This window comes from Oncorhynchus clarkii, chromosome 26 (genome assembly GCF_045791955.1).
Source record: "Oncorhynchus clarkii lewisi isolate Uvic-CL-2024 chromosome 26, UVic_Ocla_1.0, whole genome shotgun sequence".
Classification (NCBI taxonomy): Eukaryota; Metazoa; Chordata; class Actinopteri; order Salmoniformes; family Salmonidae; genus Oncorhynchus; species Oncorhynchus clarkii.
This window is the reverse complement of record NC_092172.1, coordinates 50581360-50591359: the sequence shown is the minus strand read 5'-3', so window position 1 is coordinate 50591359 and position 10000 is coordinate 50581360. Positions and strand designations below refer to the sequence as shown.

At 50.8% G+C, this 10000-nt stretch overlaps 1 protein-coding gene across 1 annotated transcript in view; it reads right to left on the bottom strand.

Annotated features, from left to right (window-relative positions):
- The window catches only part of LOC139384648 (puratrophin-1-like), a 26491-nt gene extending 18888 nt beyond the window's left edge, over positions 1–7603 (bottom strand). Inside the window, exons 1-3 of the mRNA XM_071129462.1 lie at positions 7463–7603; positions 5562–6565; positions 1953–2202 (exon numbers count right to left, since the gene is read on the bottom strand). Coding sequence (XP_070985563.1) covers positions 1953–2202; positions 5562–6565; positions 7463–7603 — 1395 coding nt within the window. The remainder of the gene's footprint in view (positions 1–1952; positions 2203–5561; positions 6566–7462) is intronic.
- Between the last annotated feature and the right edge of the window lie 2397 nt (positions 7604–10000).

Genomic DNA, 10000 nt, shown 5'->3' with positions numbered 1-10000 from the left:
ATAAGCCTGGTAGAGAGGACTACATCTCCCTGTTATAAGCCTGGGAGAGAGGACTACATCTCCCTGTTATAAGCCTGGTAGAGGACTACATCTCCCTGTTATAAGCCTGGTAGAGAGGACTACATCTCCCTGCTATAAGCCTGGTAGAGAGGACTACATCTCCCTGTTATAAGCCTGGTAGAGAGGACTACGTCTCCCTGTTATAAGCCTGGGAGAGAGGACTACATCTCCCTGTTATAAGCCTGGTAGAGAGGACTACATCTCCCTGTTATAAGCCTGGTAGAGAGGACTACATCTCCCTGCTATAAGCCTGGTAGAGAGGACTACGTCTCCAGCTGCTGTTTGAAGGGTGGAAAATCAGGATGTTTAAATTAAACCAAGGGGTCTGAGAACGACCACAGGTATGAAGGTAGAGAGAGAGAACAGAATATGTGTGTGTGTGTGTGTGTGTGTGTGTGTGTGTGTGTGTGAGGGAAACAGGGTTGTGACAACATGGAACCTGCTAGAGAGATTAGTAGAGTTCAGTATTTTCACAGCTGGGTTGGTCTTTGAAGGTGAAAGCGCCTCCCTAAAGCCAAAATCCTGCCTCGAGGTTAACGAGCAGCTAGATACCAGGGCCGACCAGTTAAACGTACTGGACCAAGGAACCTCAGGAACACATCGTCATCATTAGGATATAGTATACTGTAGATGTCTAGAGGCGCAGGAAACACTAAGACTAAAGGGGGTGGTTACCTCAGTAATGTTACCTCGGTAATGTTACTTCAGTAATGTTACCTCAGTAATGTTACCTCAGTAATGTTACCTCAGTAATGTTACCTCAGTAATGTAATCACCAGTAATGTTACCTCATTAATGTTACCTCAGTAATGTTACCTCAGTAATGTAATCATCAGTAATGTTACCTCAGTAATGCTACCTCAGTAATGTTACCTCAGTAATGTTACCTCAGTAATGTTACCTCAGTAATGTAATCATCAGTAATGTTACCTCAGTAATGTAATCATCAGTAATGTTACCTCAGTAATGTTACCTCAGTAATGCTACCTCAGTAATGTTACCTCAGTAATGTAATCATCAGTAATGTTACCTCAGTAATGTTACCTCAGTAATGTTACCTCAGTAATGCTACCTCAGTAATGTTACCTCAGTAATGTAATCATCAGTAATGTTACCTCAGTAATGTTACCTCAGTAATGTAATCATCAGTAATGTTACCTCAGTAATGTAATCATCAGTAATGTTACCTCAGTAATGCTACCTCAGTAATGTAATCATCAGTAATGTTACCTCAGTAATGTAATCATCAGTAATGTTACCTCAGTAATGTTACCTCAGTAATGCTACCTCAGTAATGTTACCTCAGTAATGTAATCATCAGTAATGTTACCTCAGTAATGTTACCTCAGTAATGCTACCTCAGTAATGTAATCATCAGTAATGTTACCTCAGTAATGTTACCTCAGTAATGTTACCTCAGTAATGTAATCATCAGTAATGTTACCTCAGTAATGTTACCTCAGTAATGCTACCTCAGTAATGTTACCTCAGTAATGCTACCTCAGTAATGTTACCTCAGTAATGTAATCATCAGTAATGCTACCTCAGTAATGCTACCTCAGTAATGTTACCTCAGTAATGTAATCATCAGTAATGTTACCTCAGTAATGTTACCTCAGTAATGTTACCTCAGTAATGTTACCTCAGTAATGTAATCATCAGTAATGTTACCTCAGTAATGTAATCATCAGTAATGTTACCTCAGTAATGCTACCTCAGTAATGTTACCTCAGTAATGCTACCTCAGTAATGTTACCTCAGTAATGTTACCTTAGTAATGTTACCTCAGGAATACTTCGTCATTCGGCTGTAACAGAAGTGGATATCCTCTACCGTTTGAGGAACATATTGTCATTCGGCTATAGAGTAAGAGGTATGAAGAGGTCTCTTACGTGTCGTAGGAAGCAGTGTGACACCCTCAGAGGGTGGTTGCAGCAGCTCTCCAACTCCTTGAGGAAGTACTGGCTGTGGAAGTCCATAAGCTTCTCCAGGTTCCCGAAGATGACGCTGCGTTTTCCCCTGAGGTCCTGCGGGAGGTCTCCTCTCTCCATCTCGGGGAAGTAGTGCTCGATGATGTACCGGAGGGAACGCACGTACTCCCTCTCCGTGGTCACCATCTCATCCACGATGTGACGCAGCTTACTGTGGCGAGAGGAGAGGACTGTTAAGACTGGTCAGTTTACTGTGGAGGGAGAGAGGGGACTGTTAAGACTGGTCAGTTTACTGTGGAGGGAGGAGAGGACTGTTAAGACTGGTCAGTTTACTGTGGAGGGAGGAGAGGACTGTTAAGACTGGTCAGTTTACTGCGGAGGGAGAGAGAGGACTGTTAAGACTGGTCAGTTTACTGTGGAGGGAGAGAGAGGACTGTTAAGACTGGTCAGTTTACTGTGGAGGGAGGAGAGGACTGTTAAGACTGGTCAGTTTACTGTGGAGGGAGGAGAGGACTGTTAAGACTGGTCAGTTTACTGTGGAGGGAGAGCGAGGAGGAGAGGACTGTTAAGACTGGTCAGTTTACTGTGGAGGGAGGAGAGGACTGTTAAGACTGGTCAGTTTACTGTGGGGGGAGGAGAGGAGGAGAGGACTGTTAGACTGGTCAGTTTACTGTGGAGGGAGAGAGAGGAGGAGAGGACTGTTAAGACTGGTCAGTTTACTGTGGAAGGAGGAGAGGACTGTTAAGACTGGTCAGTTTACTGTGGAGGGAGAGAGAGGAGGAGAGGACTGTTAAGACTAGTCAGTTTACTGTGGCGAGAGGAGAGGACTGTTAGACTGGTCAGTTTACTGTGGAGGGAGAGAGAGGAGGAGAGGACTGTTAAGACTGGTCAGTTTACTGTGGAGGGAGAGAGAGGACTGTTAAGACTGGTCAGTTTACTGTGGAGGGAGAGAGAGGACTGTTAAGACTGGTCAGTTTACTGTGGAGGGAGAGAGAGGAGGAGAGGACTGTTAAGACTGGTCAGTTTACTGTGGAGGGAGAGAGAGGAGGGGAGGACTGTTAAGACTGGTCAGTTTACTGTGGAGGGAGAGAGAGGAGGAGAGGACTGTTAAGACTGGTCAGTTTCCTGTGGCGAGAGGAGCTGACTGTTAAGACTACCTGAGATGATTGTTAAGCTACCTGTCTCAACATGTCCTAGTGGTCCTCAGTCCCCAGCTAGCTGTCTCAACATGTCCTAGTGGTCCTCAGTCCCCAGCTACCTGTCTCAACATGTCCTAGTGGTCCTCAGTCCCCAGCTACCTGTCTCAACATGTCCTAGTGGTCATCAGTCCCCAGCTACCTGTCTCAACATGTCCTAGTGGTCATCAGTCCCCAGCTACCTGTCTCAACATGTCCTAGTGGTCCTCAGTCCCCAGCTACCTGTCTCAACATGTCCTAGTGGTCCTCAGTCCCCAGCTACCTGTCTCAACATGTCCTAGTGGTCCTCAGTCCCCAGCTACCTGTCTCAACATGTCCTAGTGGTCATCAGTCCCCAGCTACCTGTCTCAACATGTCCTAGTGGTCCTCAGTCCCCAGCTACCTGTCTCAACATGTCCTAGTGGTCCTCAGTCCCCAGCTACCTGTCTCAACATGTCCTAGTGGTCCTCATTCCCCAGCTACCTGTCTCAACATGTCCTAGTGGTCCTCAGTCCCCAGCTATCTGTCTCAACATGTCCTAGTGGTCCTCAGTCCCCAGCTACCTGTCTCAACATGTCCTAGTGGTCCTCAGTCCCAAGCTACCTGTCTCAACATGTCCTAGTGGTCCTCAGTCCCCAGCTACCTGTCTCAACATGTCCTAGTGGTCCTCAGTCCCCAGCTACCTGTCTCAACATGTCAGTGTGGTCCTCAGTCCCCAGCTACCTGTCTCAACATGTCCTAGTGGTCCTCAGTCCCCAGCTACCTGTCTCAACATGTCCTAGTGGTCCTCAGTCCCCAGCTAGCTGTCTCAACATGTCCTAGTGGTCCTCAGTCCCCAGCTAGCTGTCTCAACATGTCCTAGTGGTCCTCAGTCCCCAGCTACCTGTCTCAACATGTCAGTGGTTCTCAGTCCCCAGCTACCTGTCTCAACATGTCCTAGTGGTCCTCAGTCCCCAGCTACCTGTCTCAACATGTCCTAGTGGTCCTCAGTCCCCAGCTACCTGTCTCAACATGTCCTAGTGGTCCTCAGTCCCCAGCTACCTGTCTCAACATGTCCTAGTGGTCCTCAGTCCCCAGCTACCTGTCTCAACATGTCCTAGTGGTCATCAGTCCCCAGCTACCTGTCTCAACATGTCCTAGTGGTCCTCAGTCCCCAGCTAGCTGTCTCAACATGTCCTAGTGGTCCTCAGTCCCCAGCTACCTGTCTCAACATGTCCTAGTGGTCATCAGTCCCCAGCTACCTGTCTCAACATGTCCTAGTGGTCATCAGTCCCCAGCTACCTGTCTCAACATGTCCTAGTGGTCCTCAGTCCCCAGCTAGCTGTCTCAACATGTCCTAGTGGTCCTCAGTCCCCAGCTAGCTGTCTCAACATGTCCTAGTGGTCCTCAGTCCCCAGCTACCTGTCTCAACATGTCCTAGTGGTCCTCAGTCCCCAGCTACCTGTCTCAACATGTCCTAGTGGTCCTCAGTCCCCAGCTACCTGTCTCAACATGTCCTAGTGGTCCTCAGTCCCCAGCTATCTGTCTCAACATGTCCTAGTGGTCCACAGTCCCCAGCTACCTGTCTCAACATGTCAGTGGTCCTCAGTCCCCAGCTCGCTGTCTCAACATGTCCTAGTGGTCCTCAGTCCCTCTCTCTCTCCCTCTCCCTCCCTCCCTCCTTCTCTCCCTTAGTTCACCTCCCTCCCTCCTTCCTTCCTTCTCTCCCTCAGTTCACCTCCCTCCCTCCTTCTCTCCCTCAGTTCACCTCCCTCCCTCACTCCCTCCTTCTCTCCCTCCCTCTCTCTCCCTCCCTCTCTCCCTCCCTCTCTCCCTCAGTTCACCTCCCTCCCACTCTCTCTCCCTCCCTCCCTCCCTCCTTCTCTCCCTCTCTCTCTCTCTCCCTCCCTCCTTTTCTCCCTCAGTTCACCTCCCTCCCTCTCTCCCTCCATCAGTTCACCTCCCTCCCTCCCTCCCTCCTTCTCTCCCTCAGTTCACCTCCCTCTCTCTCTCCTTCCATCAGTTCACCTCCCTCCCTCCCTCCAGTGTGTCAGTTCAGGGGGTTCTGTACCACTCAGTGTGGGGTTGGGGTCTGTGAACAGTGTGATAGGTTCTCTGGTTACAGCCTCTCGGCATCAGGCCCAGCCTCCACACGGCCACACACAGAGCCTTTTACACACACACACACACACACACACACACACACACACACACACACACTAGAGTAGTGGTAGCTAGACTAAAACCCATCTGTCCCTGTAACACTACACTGGGAAACATGACAGACAGACAGACAGACAGACAGACAGACAGACAGACAAAAAGACAGACAGACAGACAGACAGACAAGCTCGCTCTGTGTGTGTGTGTGTGTGTGTGTGTGTGTGTGTGGTAGCTTGACTAGCCAGGTACCCACCTGCCCTTGGCACGGGTCTCTGGTACAGGACTACTGGTAGTGCTGATGGAGGGGGTCCTCAGTGCCTCTCCCGCTGCCCAGCCAGGAGGCGTCATTCTGGGGGAGTAGGGTCGCTCAGCCACCTCCCTACTACTGACCTCCAGGCCTTTAATAAACACCCCAGTGTGGCCGCGCCGGGCCGGCTCGCTCAGCGTACGCTGACAGGTCCCATAGCGGGAGGAGTCAGGGGAGGCGGGGGCGGGGCTCTGGCAGTCGAAGCTCTGGGTCTTGCGGAGCGGGGGCCGGCGAGCAGGGTTAGGGGCGGAGCTCGGCTCCAGGGGGGTCAGGGAGGGGGAGGAGGAACAGGAGGAGCTACGGCCCTGCGCTTCAATACGAACCCCGTGGGACGACTCCTCGGAGGAGGTGCTACGGGTGAGGAGCTGGGTGGAGAGGGGGGTGAGGGGGAGCCTGTGCACCAGACCGTAGGGAGAGGAGGTTAGGGGTGTCTCCTGTCTGAGGCTGCAGGCCGACTGAGCTGAGGCAGCGCTGGAGGTGGAGGACAGCCTCTCTCTGACCCCCCATACCCCACTAAAGGCCTTTCTACAGGCGTGTGACACGCTGCGGCTCCTCTCCTGTCCCACGTCGTTGTTAACGTCAGAGTAACGTCTGGGGGTGGTGTCTCCTACCCCGCCGTCCTTCCCTGCACCCGCTGTACCTGACCCGGGTGACTCTCCCGTGGGCAGGGCTCGCCTCGTCCTCAGAGCGGCCTCCAGCTTCTTCTCAAACATCTGCTTGGTCTCCTGGCACTTGGACCAGGCGAACTTCCACTGTTTGAGGCCCTGCTCGCTCTTCATCTCCCCAGCCAGCTCCTTCATCTCCTGGAAGCGGGGGTCGGGGATCGGGGGGTGCTGCCGGCGGTACCCCTCCAGACAGCTGATCACCCCCTGGCTCTTGTCGGGCACCGTGCAGTCCTCCATGCTGATGCTGGCCAGGTGACGCATCCCCTCCAACGCCCACTCATACGCCTGGAGAGAGGAGGAGAGGAGAGAGAATGAGAGAGAGGAGAGCGAGAAGGAGAGAAGAGAGAGAAGGAGAGAGAGGAGAGAGAAGGAGAGAGAGGAGAGAGAGAGAGAGAGAGAGAGGAGAGAGAAGGAGAGAGCGGCGAGAGAAGGAGAGAGGAGAGAGAGAGAGGAGAGAGAAGGAGAGAGCGGCGAGAGAAGGAGAGAGAAGGAGAGAGGAGAGAGAGAGAGAAGGAGAGAGAGAAGGAGAGAGAAGGAGAGAGAGGAGAGAGGGGAGAGAGGAGGAAAGAGGAGAGAGAGAATGAGAGAGGAGGAGAGAGAGGAGAGATAAGGAGAGAGGAAGGAGAGAGAGAAGGAGAGAGGAGAGAGAGAAGGAGAGAATGGCGAGAGAAGGAGAGAGGAGGAAAGAGGGGAGAGAGGAGGAAAGAGGAGAGAGAGAATGAGAGAGGAGGAGAGAGAGGAGAGATAAGGAGAGAGGAAGGAGAGAGAGAAGGAGAGAGGAGAGAGAGAAGGAGAGAGCGGCGAGAGAAGGAGAGAGGAGGAAAGAGGGGAGAGAGGAGGAAAGAGGAGAGAGAGAAGGAGAGAGGAGGAAAGAGGAGAGAGTTAATCAGTAGTTGTCTTGAATGTTCCAAATTGATACGCCTGGAGAGAGAAGGAACAACAAGCCAGTCTCCTGATACATTTCACATGTTGGTCATTTAGCAGACACTCATATCTAGATAATTACAGTCAGTGTGTTAAACTAAGGGGGGGAGGAGAGAGGGAGAGAGAGAGAGAGAAAGAGAAAGAGAAAGAGAGAGAGAGACTAGTCACAGCAACACAGCTCAGGCCTGTACTAGTCACCTCAACAGGCCTCAGGCCAGTACTAGTCACCTCAACAGGCCTCAGACCAGTACTAGTCACCTCAACAGGCCTCAGGCCAGTACTAGTCACCTCAACAGGCCTCAGGCCTGTACTAGTCACCTCAACAGGCCTCAGGCCTGTACTAGTCACCTCAACAGGCCTCAGGCCCATACTAGTCACCTCAACAGGCCTCAGGCCCATACTAGTCACCTCAACAGGCCTCAGGCTCTCTCCTTCTCTCTCCTCTCTCTCTCTCCTCTCTCCTTCTCTCGCCGTTCTCTCCTTCTCTCTCCTCTCTCTCTCTCTCTCTCTCTCTCCTCTCTCTCCTTCTCTCTCCTCTCTCTCCTTCTCTCTCTTCTCTCCTTCTCTCCTCTCTCTGTTGAGTACTAGTCACCTCAACAGGCCTCAGGCCAGTACTAGTCACCTCAACAGGCCTCAGGCCAGTACTAGTCACCACAACAGGCCTCAGGCCTGTACTAGTCACCTCAACAGGCCTCAGGCCCATACTAGTCACCTCAACAGGCCTCAGGCCCATACTAGTCACCACAACAGGCCTCAGGCCTGTACTAGTCACCTCAACAGGCCTCAGGCCAGTACTAGTCACCTCAACACAGCTCAGTGGCTCTAGTCCACAATGGGCCTGGTCTTCACACATGTTAGACAGGAGACGAGGAACTCTTTAAAGAGACTGAACTGACACACAGACTGAAAGACTCCTCTCCTCTCAGTGTGAGGATGGTGGACAGAGAGGGACTCCTCTCCTCTCAGGGTGAGGATGGTGGACAGAGAGGGACTCCTCTCCTCTCAGGGTGAGGATGGTGGACAGAGAGGGACTCCTCTCTTCTCAGGGTGAGGATGGTGGACAGAGACAGACTCCTCTCCTCTCAGGGTGAGGATGGTGGACAGAGAGGGACTCCTCTCCTCTCAGGGTGAGGATGGTGGACAGAGAGGGACTCCTCTCCTCTCAGGGTGAGGATGGTGGACAGAGAGGGACTCCTCTCTTCTCAGGGTGAGGATGGTGGACAGAGACAGACTCCTCTCCTCTCAGGGTGAGGATGGTGGACAGAGACAGACTCCTCTCCTCTCAGGGTGAGGATGGTGGACAGAGACAGACTCCTCTCCTCTCAGGGTGAGGATGGTGGACAGAGAGAGAGGTATGAAGAGGTGAGGGGTCAGGAGAGAAGCCCTCTCCGCTCTGTAAACAACAGAGAGATGTGTGGAGGAGCTGGGAGGTCTGACCAGTCACGACCCCTGTCTATACTATAGCAGCAGAACACACACACACACACACACACACACAGCTCCTTAATGAGCTCTAACAAGCTGTCTAATCTCTGTAACGCTGATGAGAAAGACATGCTTAGTCTTGACAAGTTAACACCTCCAATAAATTAATCCATCTCATTAAACTACCCAGAATCCATCTCATTAAACTACCCAGAATACATCTCATTAAACTACCCAGAATCCATCTCATTTAACCACCCAGAATCCATCTCATTTAACTACCCAGAATCCATCTCATTTAACTACCCAGAATCCATCGCATTTAACTCACACAGAATCCATCTCATTTAACTACCCAGAATCCATCTCATTTAACTACCCAGAATCCATCTCATTTAACTACCCAGAATCCATCTCATTTAACTACCCAGAATCCATCCCATTTAACTACCCAGAATCCATCCCATTTAACTAACCAGAATTCATCTAATTTAACTACCCAGAATCCATCTCTCAGTACCATCAACAACAGGACATTGAGAGTTCATGACGACCAACAGAAGACTGTCTATAGACTGTCTGAATGACCAGTCCAGGACATTGATACAGGACCAACTACAGCTGAATATCAGACTGGGAGAACAGTCTCTTTCAGAAGAGGATCCTCTGAACCAGACATATTGGGGAGTCTTTCAGCTGAATATCAGACTGGGAGAACAGTCTCTTTCAGAAGAGGATCCTCTGAACCAGACATATTGGGGAGTCTTTCAGCTGAATACCTGACTGGGAGAACAGTCTCTTTCAGAAGAGGATCCTCTGAACCAGACATATTGGGGAGTCTTTCAGCTGAATATCAGACTGGGAGAACAGTCTCTTTCAGAAGAGGTTCCTCTGAACCAGACATATTGGGGAGTCTTTCAGCTGAATATCAGACTGGGAGAACAGTCTCTTTCAGAAGAGGATCCTCTGAACCAGACATATTGGGGAGTCTTTCAGCTGAATATCAGACTGGGAGAACAGTCTCTTTCAGAAGAGGATCCTCTGAACCAGACATATTGGGGAGTCTTTCAGCTGAATATCAGACTGGGAGAACAGTCTCTTTCAGAAGAGGATCCTCTGAACCAGACATATTGGGGAGTCTTTCAGCTGAATATCAGTCTGGGAGAACAGTCTCTTTCAGAAGAGGTTCCTCTGAACCAGACATATTGGGGCGGTCTTTCAGCTGAATATCAGACTGGGAGAACAGTCTCTTTCAGAAGAGGATCCTCTGAACCAGACATATTGGGCGGTCTTTCAGCTGAATATCTGACTGGGAGAACAGTCTCTTTCAGAAGAGGATCCTCTGAACCAGACATATTGGGGAGTCTTTCA